The sequence below is a fragment of the Perognathus longimembris genome, chromosome 14 (assembly GCF_023159225.1).
Source record: "Perognathus longimembris pacificus isolate PPM17 chromosome 14, ASM2315922v1, whole genome shotgun sequence".
NCBI classification, from domain to species: domain Eukaryota; kingdom Metazoa; phylum Chordata; class Mammalia; order Rodentia; family Heteromyidae; genus Perognathus; species Perognathus longimembris.
In genome coordinates this window covers 41,761,998-41,777,382 of record NC_063174.1, presented here as the reverse complement: position 1 = coordinate 41,777,382, position 15,385 = coordinate 41,761,998, and the positions used below count along the sequence as shown (strand labels likewise).

At 42.2% G+C, this 15,385-nt stretch overlaps 1 protein-coding gene across 1 annotated transcript in view; it reads left to right on the top strand.

The window, feature by feature from the left end:
* The window catches only part of Nek9 (NIMA related kinase 9), a 39,881-nt gene extending 25,311 nt beyond the window's left edge, over nucleotides 1-14,570 (top strand). Inside the window, exons 15-22 of the mRNA XM_048361922.1 lie at nucleotides 137-245; nucleotides 1,192-1,353; nucleotides 2,007-2,177; nucleotides 2,974-3,033; nucleotides 7,253-7,470; nucleotides 8,526-8,687; nucleotides 9,985-10,194; nucleotides 12,130-14,570. Of these exons, the coding sequence (XP_048217879.1) occupies nucleotides 137-245; nucleotides 1,192-1,353; nucleotides 2,007-2,177; nucleotides 2,974-3,033; nucleotides 7,253-7,470; nucleotides 8,526-8,687; nucleotides 9,985-10,194; nucleotides 12,130-12,252 (1,215 nt within the window). The 3' untranslated portion in view covers nucleotides 12,253-14,570. The remainder of the gene's footprint in view (nucleotides 1-136; nucleotides 246-1,191; nucleotides 1,354-2,006; nucleotides 2,178-2,973; nucleotides 3,034-7,252; nucleotides 7,471-8,525; nucleotides 8,688-9,984; nucleotides 10,195-12,129) is intronic.
* Nucleotides 14,571-15,385: the final 815 nt, after the last annotated feature.

Here is a 15,385-nt window from a genome sequence, read left to right as displayed (position 1 = left end):
TTTTATCCTATTAAAGATGGCAAGCTTCCTGGCACTCAGTAACATGGTTTGTTGGTTACCATGACCTTTTTCCATTCTCAGTTTAATTAGTCCTCCCTTTTTTACTTCATGAGTCTTTGTGTTTTACTTGTTTCAGGCATACCATGAAGTTCATTACACAACCTCCTTTACCTTAGCCAAACAGTTATCCTTTTATAAGATCCGTACCATTGCCCCAGGCAAGACTCATACAGCTGCTATTGATGGTGAGTTGACTGTCAACTGTATCTCATGCATTAGGAGCTCAGGCTCCTTTGTGCTATGAAGTATTAGCTTTTCTTAACAATACATGTTCTTATAGCTCCCTAATACTCACATCCTTGGGGCAGGGGGGGGGGGGGGAGGGAGGGGGGGAGGGCTGGTCTTGGGTCTTGAACTCAGGGCTTGGACACTGTCCCTGAGCTTTTCTGCTCAAGGCTGGCAAACTACCATTTGAGCCAGAGCTCCACTTCCAGCTTTTTCAGGTAGTTAATCAGACTCACAGACTTTCCTACGTGGGCTGGTTTCAAACCACAATCCTCAGATCTCAGCCTCCTAACTAGCTTGGATTACAGGCATGAGCCACTGGCACCTGGCCATATTTTTGGTAATAATTGCTATAAATGTAAGATAAATACATACCTTAATAAGATTCACATTCTTATAACTCCCGACTTCTATTGTCTTTAAATGTCCTGTATAGTAAGTATTCCAAGTTAGACAGTATCCATTATCCATGTTAAAAATGCAATTTTGGAGAGAAAACACATTTTTTTTGTCAGTAGGTCCAACTGGTCAGGGAGTCTAGATAGCCTAGCAACCATTGGTCCAGAGTCACATGGTTAGCATCCTAACCATATCTTTTTTTTTGCCAGTCCTGGGCCTTGGACTCAGGGCCTGAGCACTGTCCCTGGCTTCTTTTTGCTCAAGGCCAGCACTCTGCCACTTGAGCCACAGCGCCACTTCTGGCCATTTTCTGTATATGTGGTGCTGGGGAATCGAACCGAGTGCTTTGTGTATGGGAGGCAAGCTCTCTTGCCACTAGGCCATATCCCCAGCCCCCTAACCATATCTTCTAACAATTAGAAGTTAGTGAGTAGAAGTCTGCATAGGCTACATTTTCCTTCTGTTCCATCAACCACCAAAGTTTAATTATTTTTGCTTCTTTCTCAGAGCGAGGCCGCCTTTTGACCTTTGGCTGCAATAAGTGTGGACAGCTGGGTGTTGGGAATTACAAGAAGCGTCTGGGAATCAACTTGTTGGGTGGACCCCTCGGTGGGAAGCAAGTGATTAGGGTCTCCTGTGGTGATGAGTTCACCATTGCTGCCACAGATGGTGAGTCTGTGTATGTCATTTCATGCTTTCTGGACAGATGGCTATGTTTTAATTCTTTTTGTTGTAATTGTTCACTCTTTAATTATTTTTTAAATTATCTTTAGTTGTACAAAGGAGTCGCCATTCAACAAAGCAGTGCATCTTGATCCATGTCACCCTTTTCTCATACTCCCTCATCCCTCCTATGTTTTAATTCCTGCTTGGGATAGGGAAAAACTAGTTTTGTATAACTGGGTGATGGTTTTCCTTCTTTATTTGTTTGAAATTGGAGGTCACCACCTGAAATATATCTTTTATGTGTTGTCAGTCTCTGCATCTAACATGCCAGTTCCAAAGGAGCAAAAACTTTATTTTGTTCAATGCTCAATCACTGCATCAGTGCCTGCTATGAAGTCTATTCCCAATACATGTTTGAGTGAGTGACCAGTATAAAGGTGATAAGTAAATGAATGACAGTACAGAGTAGCCATAGTCACTTTTGCCTGGAGGCAATCAGGAAAAATTTAGGCTTTATATAGGGAAATAATCAGCTTTCTTTCATCCATACACAGTAGGAAATCTCTTTAGTTCTAGGGCATAAGGAAGAGAAGTCAAAGAGTTGGGAAGCCAGTGTTCTGTTACAAATGATCTGCTGTTTATTTATTTTTTTTTAGATAATCATATTTTTGCCTGGGGCAATGGTGGTAATGGACGTCTGGCAATGACTCCCACTGAAAGACCACATGGCTCTGATATCTGTACCTCGTGGCCTAGGCCTATTTTTGGATCTCTGCATCATGTTCCAGACCTATCTTGCCGTGGCTGGCACACTATTCTCATTGTTGGTAAGTGCTTCATATATGTGGGCTTAGGGTGGCTTGGTCAGAATTGACCCATAACTAAGTACTACTGGTCACATTCTTGGAAACAGAAGTGTCATGAAGCAAGAGTTAGTTCTGTTAAATCCTGTAATGGTCAGGGATGCCAAACTGAATGGAAGAAACAAAACTTTTCAGGCTTTGTCATTCCTGGGGCTTGCACTCAGGGCCTGGGAGCATTTTTGCTCAAGGATAGATCTCTGCCACTGGAGCCACAGCTCCACTTCTGGCTTTTATTGGTAGTTTATTGGAGAAAAGACTGTTGGGGTTTTCCTGCCTGGGCTAGATTCAAACCACAATCCTCAGATCTCAGCCTCCAGGTTGCTAGGATTACAGGCATGAGCCACTAGAGCCTGGTTCAGTACACATTTTAAAAGAAAATCTTAAGTCATAAATGCTTTTGCATAAAGATGACTTTGTTTGGACTTAATTTTAAAAGCCTTGGCTGAACATCAGAATCTCTTGGAGAATTGTTACAAATTCTAGTCCTGACCAATTAAATCTTAATTTCTAGAGTGTTACTTTCCAAAGCTTCCTAGTTGATTCCAGTGGGTAGCAGGAGTAGAACATGCAGTTCTCTAAGTGTACTTAGAAAAGCTAGTGGTATTTAGCTAATGACATTAATTGCTAAACCAGCAAGTAATCGTATTTACCTACAGCAAGGAACAGCAGTTTATCTTCTACATTACCTCACTATAGTTCCCTCTTACTGTTCTTGCCCATCTCTGCACAAAATGCTTACCTACTGAATATTTTTCCTCAGAGAAAGTATTGAATTCTAAGACCATCCGTTCTAATAGCAGTGGCCTCTCCATTGGAACTGGTAAGTAGTGATGTCTCAATTAGCAGTGGTTTTTCTAATATGTGGGTCTTTGGGTAGATTACATACATTCTCCAAAACTGAAAAGAGAATAGGAAGTGAGGGTAAATGAGGGGAAGTGAAGAATAAAGTGACTAGGAGGGAGGATCCCATTTTGGCAAATTTCACAATAACCCACAGCTGGCATTGTAGTCAGAGAGTGTATCTTCTTTGCCTTCAGTGCATATGGAAGGAATTGTTTACCTCACCTTGTAATATGACATATATCTTTACCATCCTGGGGACCAAGGATTTTCTCTGCCCATTATTTCATGGTATTCCTAAGAGTATTCCATTCTATAGAAATAACCCTTCAAAACAAGCCCTTAGCTGAGTGCTGGTGGCTCATGCTTGTAATCATAGCTACTCCAGAGACTGAGATCTGAGGATCATGGCTCAAAGCCAGTTTGAGCAAAAAAGTCCATGAAACTTATCTTCAATAGCCACCAAGAAACTGGAAGTGGAGGAGTGGCTCAAGTAGTAGAGTGCCAGCCTTGAGCAAAAAAGGCTAAAGGACATCACTTAGGCCCTGAGTTCCTGCCCCAGTACTGGCACAAAAACAAAACAAGCCCTTAGATATGAAAGTCATGAGCAAGGGAAAGGGTGACATTATCCAAAAAGAAATGTACTCTTTACCTGTAACCTCTCTGTATATCACCTTTATAATACAAAAATTAAAATAAAAGTTACCTAGACTTTCAGCATGGTTAGAAAAGTCAGCACATAGCTCTCTAATAATTTTCCTTTGGGCTGCTTCTTTCATGATTATCTTGTTGTATGGGTCTATTCCAAGAAACTGAATCTGTGTTCCTTTTTTTTTGGCCAGTCCTGGCCTTGGACTCAGGGCCTGATTACCATCCCTGGCTTCTTCCCCCTCAAGGCTAGCACTCTGCCACCTAAGCCACAGTGCCCCTTCTGGCCGTTTTCCATATATGTGGTGCTGGGGAATCGAACCGAGAGCTTCATGTGTAGGAGGCAAGCGCTCTTGCCACTAGGCCATATTCCCAGCCCCTGTGTTCCTTTTTGGTTGTCTACCTACAAGAGTCTATACATACCAGAACCAGTTCTGATATACAGAACCCAACAGATGAGAACCCAGAATACATGCAGATTAATCCCTAAAAAAGAAACAATCAAAAATCCGACAAAGTCTTGTTGAGTTTTAATTTATACATATACATACACGTAGCACAGAATTCATTGGTTTTCTGATCTTGCTCAGCATCCCAATTTGTACATGTTAATGCCTGTCAGGTAATTAAATATCGTTTTCTTTAAACATGGCTATTCTTTTGCAGCTTTGCTTTGCTGGAACAATATTTCATGAAAAAAGATAAGATAAAGCAAATGTTGATTGGCCAGGAAATGTAAACTCAACAGTGCAAAATCAATGAATAAAATTAATCCAAATAGCCCAGAACAGTGCCTGGCAAGTGGTAAACGCTCAAGAAGTAGTTGTTAAATGAAAGTGTTATACCCGTCTGTTGGTCTGGGTTTTATATAGGAATGGAAATAAACACCATCCCAAAGTATTTTCATAATATAAAATGTAGAAAGTAAAGTTGGGCGCTGGTAGCTCCCACCTGTAATCCTGGCTACTCAGGAGGCTGAGATTTGAGGATCACAATACAAAGCCAGCCTGGGCAGAAAATCCATGAGACTCTTATCTCCAATTAACCACCAGAAAACTGGAAATGGTGCTGTGGCTACAAGTGGTAGAGTGCTATCCTTGAGCTGAGGAGCTCAGAGACAGTGCCCAGGACCAGAGTTCAAGCCCAGTGACCAAAATAAATGTAGAAAGTAAGTTGCAGCATATAGTTTTAAGCCAAATAATATATTCTTTTAAGAGTATGTAAGTACATGATAACATGAAATGAAGAAGAAATGGTAAATACAGAATCAGTAATGCTTGGTGCTAGTGGCTTATGCTGGTAATCCTAGCTACTCAAGAGGCTGAGATCTGAGGATCACAGTTAGAAGCTAGCCCCTGCAGGAAAGTCTGTGAGACTATCTCCAATTAACCACCAAAAAGCCAGAAATGGAGCTGTGGCTCAAATGGTAGTATACTATCCTTGGGCAAAAAGTTCTGGGACATCTCCCAGGCTCCAAAAGTTCCAGGTTCCCCCCCCCCAAAAAAAATCAATTTTATCTGAGTAGGAGACTAGAGGAAGGACTGTTCGAGGCAGTTGCAACGATAGGGACAGAAATATCTATAGAGCCTTCCATGACAGTGAGTATTCTATATCTGTGCTATCCAGAATAGTAGCACTTTTTTTTTTAAAGCTGCTAGTATGACTAAGCAACTGAATTTTTAACTTTAAATTTAAATCATTACATACATCAAGCGACTACCATCTGGGATAGCGCTATTCTAGTTCTTTTAGTGGTAGTATTTCATTTGTCTGTTGTTGAGCATCAAAGAAAATTGCACATATGTTTAAGTTTCAAATGTTATATAATTATCTCTAAGTAGTTGTACAAAAGGATATCAACATGTCAGTTTATGAGTACAGTGCATCTTGATCAGTGTCACCCCTGCCATCAGTTCTCCACTGCTCCTAACCACACACATTTTCCTGATTCCATTTGAACTCTTCACTCTTGCTTGGCATTTTTTTGCTCAAAGCTTATGCTCTACTACTTGAGCCATACCTCTCCTTCTGACTTTTTGCTGGCTGTTTGGGAATTAGAGTCCCTCCCTTGGTAGTAGCATGCCTACTTAGTCACTAGGCTGGAATCTGAAGATCAGAGTTCAAACCTAGCACAGGCAAGAAAGTATGTGAGACTATTATCTCCAAATTAACCAGCAAAAAGCCAGATGTGGTATGAACACTATCCTTGAGTGAAAAAGTTAAGGAACAGTTTCTAGGCTGAATTCAAGCCCTAGCACACACACACTCTCTCTCTCTCTCTCTCCTCTCTCTCTCTCTCTCTTTTATCTGCCCAGGTTGGCTTTGAACTGCAGTCCCCAGATCTCAGCCTCCTGAGTAGCTAGGATTACAAAGCATGAGCCACCAGCACAGGTGCTGGTAGTTGTAATTCTACCTACTCAGGAAATTGAGCTGGTGGTTTGAAGTTTAAAGCCATCCAGAAAAGTCTACAAGACTTCATCTCTAAAAATAGCCAGCAAAAACTGGATTGGAGACATATCCCAAGTAATGGAGTGCTAGCCAAGCATGCAAGTCAAATGAATGAGTGGCCCTAAGTTCAAGCCCCAGAATTGCCAGTAAAAGGAAAAGAAAAAGCTATTTAAAGCAAAGTAGCAAGCTTCAAGAGCTTGTTCTGCTCTCTTCTGTAAGTTGGGCTGCTTCAATAGAATCACAGGCTGACACAGTCCTCAGGCCAGTGTATCCCGGGATGATAAACAGTCCTTTGTATTTAACTTAGAGCATACCATGAAATTGTGTTTTCTTTTTTCGGGATGTCTTGTTTATCTTTTGCAAATTCATCATTTTTATTTGACTTGTTAAAACTCAATTTTAGGGGCTGGGGATATGGCCTAGTGGCAAGAGTGCTTGCCTTGTATACATGAGGCCCTGGGTTCAATTCCCTAGCACCACATATACAGAAAATGGCCAGGAGTGGCGCTGTGGCTCAAGTGGCAGAGTGCTAGCCTTGAGCAAAAAGCAGCCAGGGACAGTGCTCAGGCCCTGAGTCCAAGCCCAGGACTGGCCAAAAAAAAAAAAACCTCAATTTTATTTCCTAACCACATACCAACTAGCCTTCATTATGGTAGCTTAACATATATTCCTTATCAGAACTAACCATCATATTTTTAAAATTCATACAAATTGTCATCAAAGAATGTAATGCTCACATTTGTTAAAGAATTCACCAGTATTTCTCCCAAACAGTATTACCAGTAGTGAATTTTTCTGGCAACTTTAAGAACTGTTTGGCTCAAATATTAAAGAACTTTTTTACATAAGGCAAATGCTGATGGATGTTGCTAGACTATGAATGTATCTGCTAAAGACAGAGAGCATGTGTACTAGATTTGTCACACTGGTTGAGGGGATCGTTCAGTAAGTAATATACTAAAATGTTGATAATCTGTTATGAATACAGAAATGTCTAACTGCACTGCTGACGATCCTCTTCATGTAACTCTAGGAACCTTTCTAGGGGTACAAGGGGTTGTCAGATGGTAAATCTTTTTTGCTCTGTGCCATGTATCCACCAGTGGTTCACAGCTCTAGCCCAGGAGGTGGTGGTGGTGGTGGTGGCGGCGGCGGTGGAGGAGAAGAGGACAGTCAGCAGCAGTCGGAAACTCCTGATCCAAGTGGAGGCTTCCGAGGAACAATGGAAGCAGATCGGGGAATAGAAGGTTTAATCAGTCCCACAGAGGCCATGGGAAACAGTTGTGGGGCCAGCAGCTCCTGTCCTGGCTGGCTTCGAAAGGTAAGTCCTTTGCAGACACTAGAAAAATGCTGCCAGAACCTCTGTTTTCTATGTCCTTGAAATTGTTCTATAGACTTCTATAGAATCTAGACTTCTGCCTAGAAAGAAATCACTAAAACCCTAGTCTTTTTCTTTCCAGTAAGAAGAGATATTGGGGGGGGGGGGCGTCTTTTTTTTCTTTTTTGGTACTGGGGCTCAAACCCAGGACATTGCACTTGCTAGGCAAGCACTTTACCACTGAGCTACATCCCAGCCCAAGAGATTTTTTTTAATGTTATCATACTCATATAACTTAAGTGAATGTAAATTAATATAACCTACTTTGAAGACAGTTTGTATAGGGCCTGTATACAGAGACTAAGCTCAGGATTTTTGTCCTGCTTATAGAAGTGGAATGTCAGGGCAGTTGGAATGACCTACAGTAGGAATATAGTTTATGAAAATAAGTTTAACATAAAAAATAATTATGAAATCTCTTATTTATATGGAAAGTCAGTTACAATATAGCTTGTAGAAGAAGATGGATTATCTTTTGGTAAAACCTTATTTAAAAAAAATATGTGATCATTTTTAACAGTTGTTATTCTCTGAGAATTGCTGGTAGTTTTTCTTAGCTTTCTTTGCCCAGCTCTGTGAATGTTCTATAGTGAATATTTAGTTTGTGAGATTTTAGCTTTAAAAGAACCTACAGATTTAAAGCTCCTTATCCAGTCAGACTAATCTTGGTAGTTACAAGGCCTGTGAGCAGAGAAAGCAACTCAGGTCAGCCTCTGGCAGCCTGTCAGTCACCTCCCTGCATTGTCTTCAAGCCTACTAGCTGGCTGAGTAGCCTGTGTAGAATAAGAGTGTTGAGGAAACACATCAAACACTCCAGACTGCTCAGGTTTGCATCTCAAATTGTATTCTATAATGGATTCCCAGGGTGGGATCCTACTGCCCTGCACCACTAGAGGGTGCTGATGTCTTAACAGAGAAAAAACTATAGCAAAAGCAAGAAAGGAGTTTGGGGAAAAGTAGATTGCTGCAACTGATAAAATTTCTTTCTCTGTACCTAGGAGCTAGAAAATGCAGAGTTCATCCCCATGCCTGACAGCCCAACTCCCCTAAGTACAGGATTTTCAGAATCTGAGAAAGATACCCTACCCTATGAAGAACTGCAAGGACTCAAAGTGGCCTCTGAAGTTCCTCCAGAACACAAACCCCAAGTGGGAGTCTGGGTAACTGAGCTTTGTGCATTTGAATCACAACTCTCCTGACCTCATCATGTCCTCTAGCCTCTTTGGTCTTCTGTGACTGTCCTACATCATGTCATTACATAGCCTACCCAGTAGTCTTCAAAGCCTCTTTCTATCCAAAAGTAATACTGATTATTTCATGCAATCCATATAGTTAGTCTCTTATAACTCCTGGACTCTGGCACTGCAGCACAAAAGCAGCAGAGATATATGTTGAATATCTTTCATCCAGAATGCTCAGGACCCAGAAGTTTTTGTTAGATTTCAGATGTTAGATTTTTAGAATATCTTCATATACATAATGAGATATCTTGGGGCTGGTACTCAAGTTTAAACACAAAATTCATTTGTGTTTCATAGACACCTTATATAAATAGCCTGAAGGTCATTATGTACGATATTTTAGTATGCTTGTCTTTTTACCACAACCCATCTCGTGACTTTGGGAGTGACATTTTCCACTTAAGGCATCATGTTACTGCCCAAACAGTTTTGGACTTTGGAACATTTAGGATTTTCAGATTAGGGATGCTCAGACTTTTCATACATTATGTGAGCATTTCTGTATTTCATTAAGACTATAAAATCAGTAGTAGGCCAAAATTGGTCCATGGACTGTCCTCAAGAAAAATCTAGATAATTAGAAGCCTTCCCAGGAGGTAGTAAGATCTTTGAAACTTCAATATGAACATTTTAATTCCTATTGATTAGCCTTGAATTATGTTGATTAGAGTCCTATTTACGGAATACTTGTTCACATCTTTCCTACCCTGTTACTCATTATGTTTTATGAATCTTAATCCTTTGAATCAGAATGTCCTTGTTATGATCAGGACTTAATGTCCTCACTGTAATCAGAAAGACTTGTTCCAAATGATACTTTCCCCCATTTTAGCATTTTATGTGAGAACAGATTAATACCCTTTAAAGATTTTTCACAGGGCAGGTCATGGTGGTATATGCTTGTAATCCCAGCACTCAGGAGGCTGAATTAGGAGTCTGTGAGTTCCAGGCTAGCCTGAGCTACATAGAAACACCATGTCTCCAAAAATACACAAAGGTACATAAATATCTTCATAAAACCCTTCAAAGATTATGGTCACCAAGGCACTGAGCATTGCCTTGCCCTGTCAGTGCCAGCTGCTGTTGGAACCCCAGTGTTTTTCATTTCCCTGTGTCTATGTGTTCTATCTTGTTAGTTTTAAGGTAAAGTCTGTTTGAGTTGGGGAACTGTGGCACTTGAGGACAGCTTCCTGCAATGTCTCCTTCTTGTCTGTAGCCACCTCAGCTGCCCTCTGTGGTACCATGTGCTGGGAAAGGGACACCATTAACTCCCGCCTGTACGTGCAGCACTCTGCAGGAGGAGGTTGAAAGGTTGCAGGGGCTGGTGTTAAAGTGTCTGGCTGAACAACAGAAGCTCCAGCAAGAAAACCTCCAAATTTTCACCCAGCTACAGAAGCTGAACAAGAAATTAGAAGGAGGGCAGCAGGTGAGAGCATTAAAAGCGTAATTCAATTTCTGTTTGGTTTGAAAAATCGCAGAAACAGAACACCAAGTGCTAAATAGACGTACTCCTTTGTAAATCTACCCTTACAGTGATGGAAGTGCCATAATTAATCTCAGAAGCCTTGGACTTGTTGCAGCACCTGGATCGAATCACTTTCACCACCTAATTTCCTTTGGGCTTTGTGTTTGTTTCTTATATGAAAGATTTGAAACATACTGAATACCTGTCAACCACCATCTAAACTTAGTAGTTATTATTATGTTGCTGTATATGTTTCAAGTATATCAATATACATTTTATTTATTTTTCTGAGTCATTTTAAAGTAAGTTATAAAAATCATGAGATAGGGGGCTGGGGATATGGCCTAGTGGCAAGAGTGCTTGCCTCAAATACAAGAAGCCCTGGGTTCGATTCCCCAGCACCACATATGCAGAAAATGGCCAGAAGTGGCGCTGTGGCTCAAGTGGCAGAGTGCTAGCCTTGAGCAAAAAGAAGCCAGGGACAGTGCTCAGGCCCTGAGTCCAAGGCCCAGGACTGGCAAAAAAAAAAAAATCATGAGATAGATCCACTTAATTACACATTCCAGAACAAAAGTACTTGTTCTTTAGGACAGCCAAATTATTATTATCATCATCATACCTAATAAGACCGACACTAATATTCCCAATTTTCATCTAGTATACCAGGTTGGCAACTTGAATTTTCCTAATTTTCTTTTAAAAAATGGACTTTTTAAAGACCAGAAACCAGTCAAGAATCCCACATTCCCCGTATGTCTCATTGTACTCTAGAACAGTTGCATTCATTACTATCACTTTTTTTCTTTGTGGCACTAAGGTTTGAACTCAGAGCCTTGTGCTTGCTAGGCAGGTCCTCTTCCACTTGATCTACACTCTCTGCCACATCACTTACTTAAGTAGTTGTACAAAGGGGTTTCAATTTAACATGCCAATATGTGAGTACAGTACATCTTGACCAGTGTTACCCCTTCTATCATTGGTTCAGTAATGGCTTGAAGAAACAGGGCCAGTTTAACAGAACATCTTGTGCTCAGGATTTTTTGGGGCCTAGAATATTGCTTAAATTGTTCTTCAGTTACTTTGTCTTCTCTGAAAACTGGAAGTTAATCGTTTTTTTCTTTTTTCTTTCTTTTTTTTTTCTTGCCAGTCTTGGGCTTGGACTCAGGGCCTGAGCACTGTCCCTGGCTTCTTTGTGCTCAAGGCTAGCACTCTGCCACTTGAGCCACAGCGCCACTTCTGGTCATTTTCTATATATATGTGGTGCTGGGGAATCGAACCCAGGGCTTCATGTATACAAGGCAAGCACTTTTGCCACTAGGCCATATTCCCAGCCCTGGAAGTTAATCTTAAAGCTTGATTGTATTTGGGTGGAAAATAGTTTTGGAAGGGCGCTTTTCAGGTGACATTGCTGATGCTGTCTTTAAAGAACCTTGGTACCGTTTTCTGTAGTCTCAGCTTAGAAGTGGGGAACCTGATTCAACCCTTGGCTTTGCCATTTATCAGCCATATGTGTTTGAACTCATTACTTGTTCTGAACCCCAGTTTCCTAACTAAAAGAGAATAATACCACTAACCCCATGTGGGTTATTTTGAGGATTAAATGAATAAAGTAATATATATACTTGGAAGCCATAGCAGGCAGAAAGATTGCTTGCCCAAGACTGTTTCCATTTGAAAACTGAGGCTTCTGCATTCCAGAAAACCCTGCAGGTCTGGGCAACAAGACAACTAACCTTACCTGCAACAAATATAAAGAGGTAGACATAATCCTACAGCAGTGGCATGGCTTCCACAGGATCCGCCAGGAGTTCTGAGAGGCTGGTGATGAAAGCGCAGTCCTAAACTGCCATGACTGTGCAGCACTGTTGTTAATGTGAGACTATTTTGTCTGGACAGGTGGGGATGCATTCCAAAGGAACTCAGACAGCAAAAGAAGAAATGGAAATGGATCCAAAGCCTGACCTAGATTCAGACTCCTGGTGCCTCCTGGGAACAGATTCCTGTCGACCCAGCCTCTAGTCTCCTGAGTCCTCACAGCCCCTAGGGAACTGGGATCCAAAGAACCTCACAGCACACTTACTGAATGCAGAGAGCAGCTTTCCTGGCTTCGTTCACTTGCAGACAAGGAGCGCAAGGCGGAGGCTCTGAAGCACTCTCCTTGTACATATGGAGAGTGGCATTGCCTTTTAGATAGGATCTAGGAGCGAGTTCATTGTTTGGAGAATGGAAGGGCCCCCAGGGCCCTGCCATAGCAACAGCAGCTCTGTACCTCATCTGTTGATCCCACCTTTAAAGAGGAGACACAGTGCTCATTTTAATTGCGCTGGTAGCAGCTCATATGCCATTTATCATTTTCAGTGTTGATTGGAAGCTGCCTTGGAAATTCAGCACCAGGCATTGCCCCTCTCGGTGGGGGAGGGGAAAGTGTAAAGCTGCACTGGGCTGGGACCAGGTGTCGCCCTCCCTGGCGCCTCCAGAAAGTGGTGACGTTTCTAAGCCCTCTGAGGAGCCCTGAGTCCAGGAAAATTTGTCCAGTGGAGTCAATCTAGTGTTTGGGGAAAGTTGGATTGCTTTGTGCAGCTAAACACTTTAAGAGGAAAAGTGGGCTTAGATGACTTTCCTCTGCAGATTGATCGCAATGGCATCAGTGAGTAGTAGAGAAAGGGCAAGTCCCTCCTTATCACACAGCTATCGTTTCAGCCTGTGGCTGGTGCAGGCATCCTCCTGGCTCTGGAGGATGCCTCCAAGGAAGATGTATCTGAGAATTGAGTTAGGGGACAGTAGGTAGAGCTACAGAAGGAAATGGTGAGGCAGCAGAACTCCTTCAGTGCCTGTACATGGTGTCTTAGTGATGCTGAGTTTCTGCCCCTGGGAAGCCTTCTTTGCCTCTGCCATCAACTCTTAGGGGTCTAAGATCTCAGCAGCCCTAGCCACTCCCCTTCTGAATGTCTATAGTCAGTATTTTTCCCCTTCTGGTGTGTTTTGAAGCCACGCCATACATAGTGAATCTTTATCATCTTTCCTATTTGAGTGGCCCAACACCAGCACCAAAACCAGAGTATCCCGGAAGCCTAGCAGAACCGGGAGTGCCTGCTAAGTGGAAGGAATTTGGCCGAAGCTCTTCTCTGATGTTTCCTTGAATCAGGAACAAGCTACCTTTTCCAAATACAATTTGTGTCCTAGAACCACCAGGCTATCTATGCAGAATTTCAGGCTAATTAAGGATGTGAGCCTGGGGTTTCCATCAAGCCTTATGAAATTTTCTGTAGTGTTTGTCTCATATCTTTGTTCCCTACAACAGCTAGATTGTTTTATCCAAACCAAAAAAAAAAAAATGTTATCTGCTTAATATTGCAGGAGGACCTATGCAGTGGAAATGTTGCCATTTTCCTAAAGCTGGTAGTGCAAACAAAGGCTGGTGCTTGGAGGAAACCCCATTCTGGTGTGGGCACCTCTGTCCAATGGGATCTTCTTTGGTTTGTTATCCCATTGTTTTCTCAATTCTGAGAAGCACAGTACAGTAGTACTAACATATTCACTGATGCCTTTTCCTATAATAAGGGAAGGGCCAACCCTGAATTAAGGTTCCAAGGTCTGGGGGCCTGAGGTTGGCTATCAAGTCCCCTGACAGTGGATTCTGGTTCATCATGTAAATGAAACTTTGGTGTTCATAAGGACTGACGGGCCTTTCATGTTCCTGTATCATGCTTGCCATCTCAGCAGGCCTGAGAGGCAGGGTGAATTTGGGTATTGATCATGAGGATCGCTTCTGCTCTGGAGCTGAGGGGCGTGGGCACGTACTGAGACAGCGAGGTGACAGCAAGTGTTGAAGGGAGACAAGAGCCCTGGTTCTTGTTGCAGAGGAAGGGAGTCAGTCCCAAGCAGTAGAACATGGTGGTGGTTTTCTTCCTATGTTCCCTTGGGAAGGCTAGGTTTGGTATTAATCTGGCTGAGTAAGTTCTGTGCCTTAGAGACAATTTGCACTTTCCCTAATTGTGCCTGAGATAGCCATATAATTTTCCCCCACCAAACAGCTGTGCAAACAGAAACCAGTTCAAAGGTGGCAGCCATGTGTTAGAATAGTGTGAAAGTAGCCGAAATGCCTTTGAATAGTTTCCTGTAGCTAATTTTCTTTAAGTCTGTCCTGCTTTTCTTTATGCAGTGCTAGGTGTTTTAACTTTTCCAGTAGTATTGCTTCTGAGTTACAGTATAACCTGCATTACTTTGCACCTACACTTCTGCTGCAGAACCAGCTTATTGTTAGCCAGATGCTGGAAAGGTTGAGGGTGGAGTGGTTTGGCATTTCTGTTTTAAATAAACCAACCTTTAAACCCTGAGTGATGTGGTTCAGTAAGCCTGTGTGTGAACATCAGTCATTGGAGGTAAAAGACCCACATTCTAGGCCTCTGTGAATCTTCAATTACATGAGTCTGTATTTGTATAAATAATAAATGTTTCTTAACAGAAACAACACAAGAAACAATGTTCAGGCATAATCTGCTCCTTCCCAGTATCTTATTCTTGCCAGAAAAGTCATTTCTACTGCTAGAACCTTTCCCCCCCTCCCCCAAAGACTCTGAAAGTGCGGGGGTAGGGGGAGATGAGCCACTAAAAGCAGGTCAATTTTTGTGCTTTCCTCTTCAGTCTCAGGGACAGAGGTGCTTTTCCAAGTGATCATGCCAGTTTCTTTCTATAAAACTTTCCTCAAAGAAGCTGAGCTGTACTTGGTCTTCCTGGTATAGCCCAGAGAAGTTACAAACTTCTCTTGGCTGAGCATCTTGCTAATGTTTAAAGCAAAGGCCTTCTAAAACTCAAATCTCATTTGGTTTGTTGTCTATTAAGAAACACAAAGGGGCTGGGGATATAGCCTAGTGGCAAGAGTGCCTGCCTCGGATACACGAGGCCCTAGGTTCGATTCCCCAGCACCACATATACAGAAAATGGCCAGAAGCGGCGCTGTGGCTCAAGTGGCAGAGTGCTAGCCTTGAGCAGGAAGAAGCCAGGGACAGTGCTCGGGCCCTGAGTCCAAGGCCCAGGACTGGCCAAAAAAAAAAAAAAAAAAAGAAACACAAAGAATGACTGGGGGTGAGGGGCTAGGAATGTGACTTAGTGGTGGAGTGTTTGCCTAAGCATGCATGAAGCCCTGGGTTTG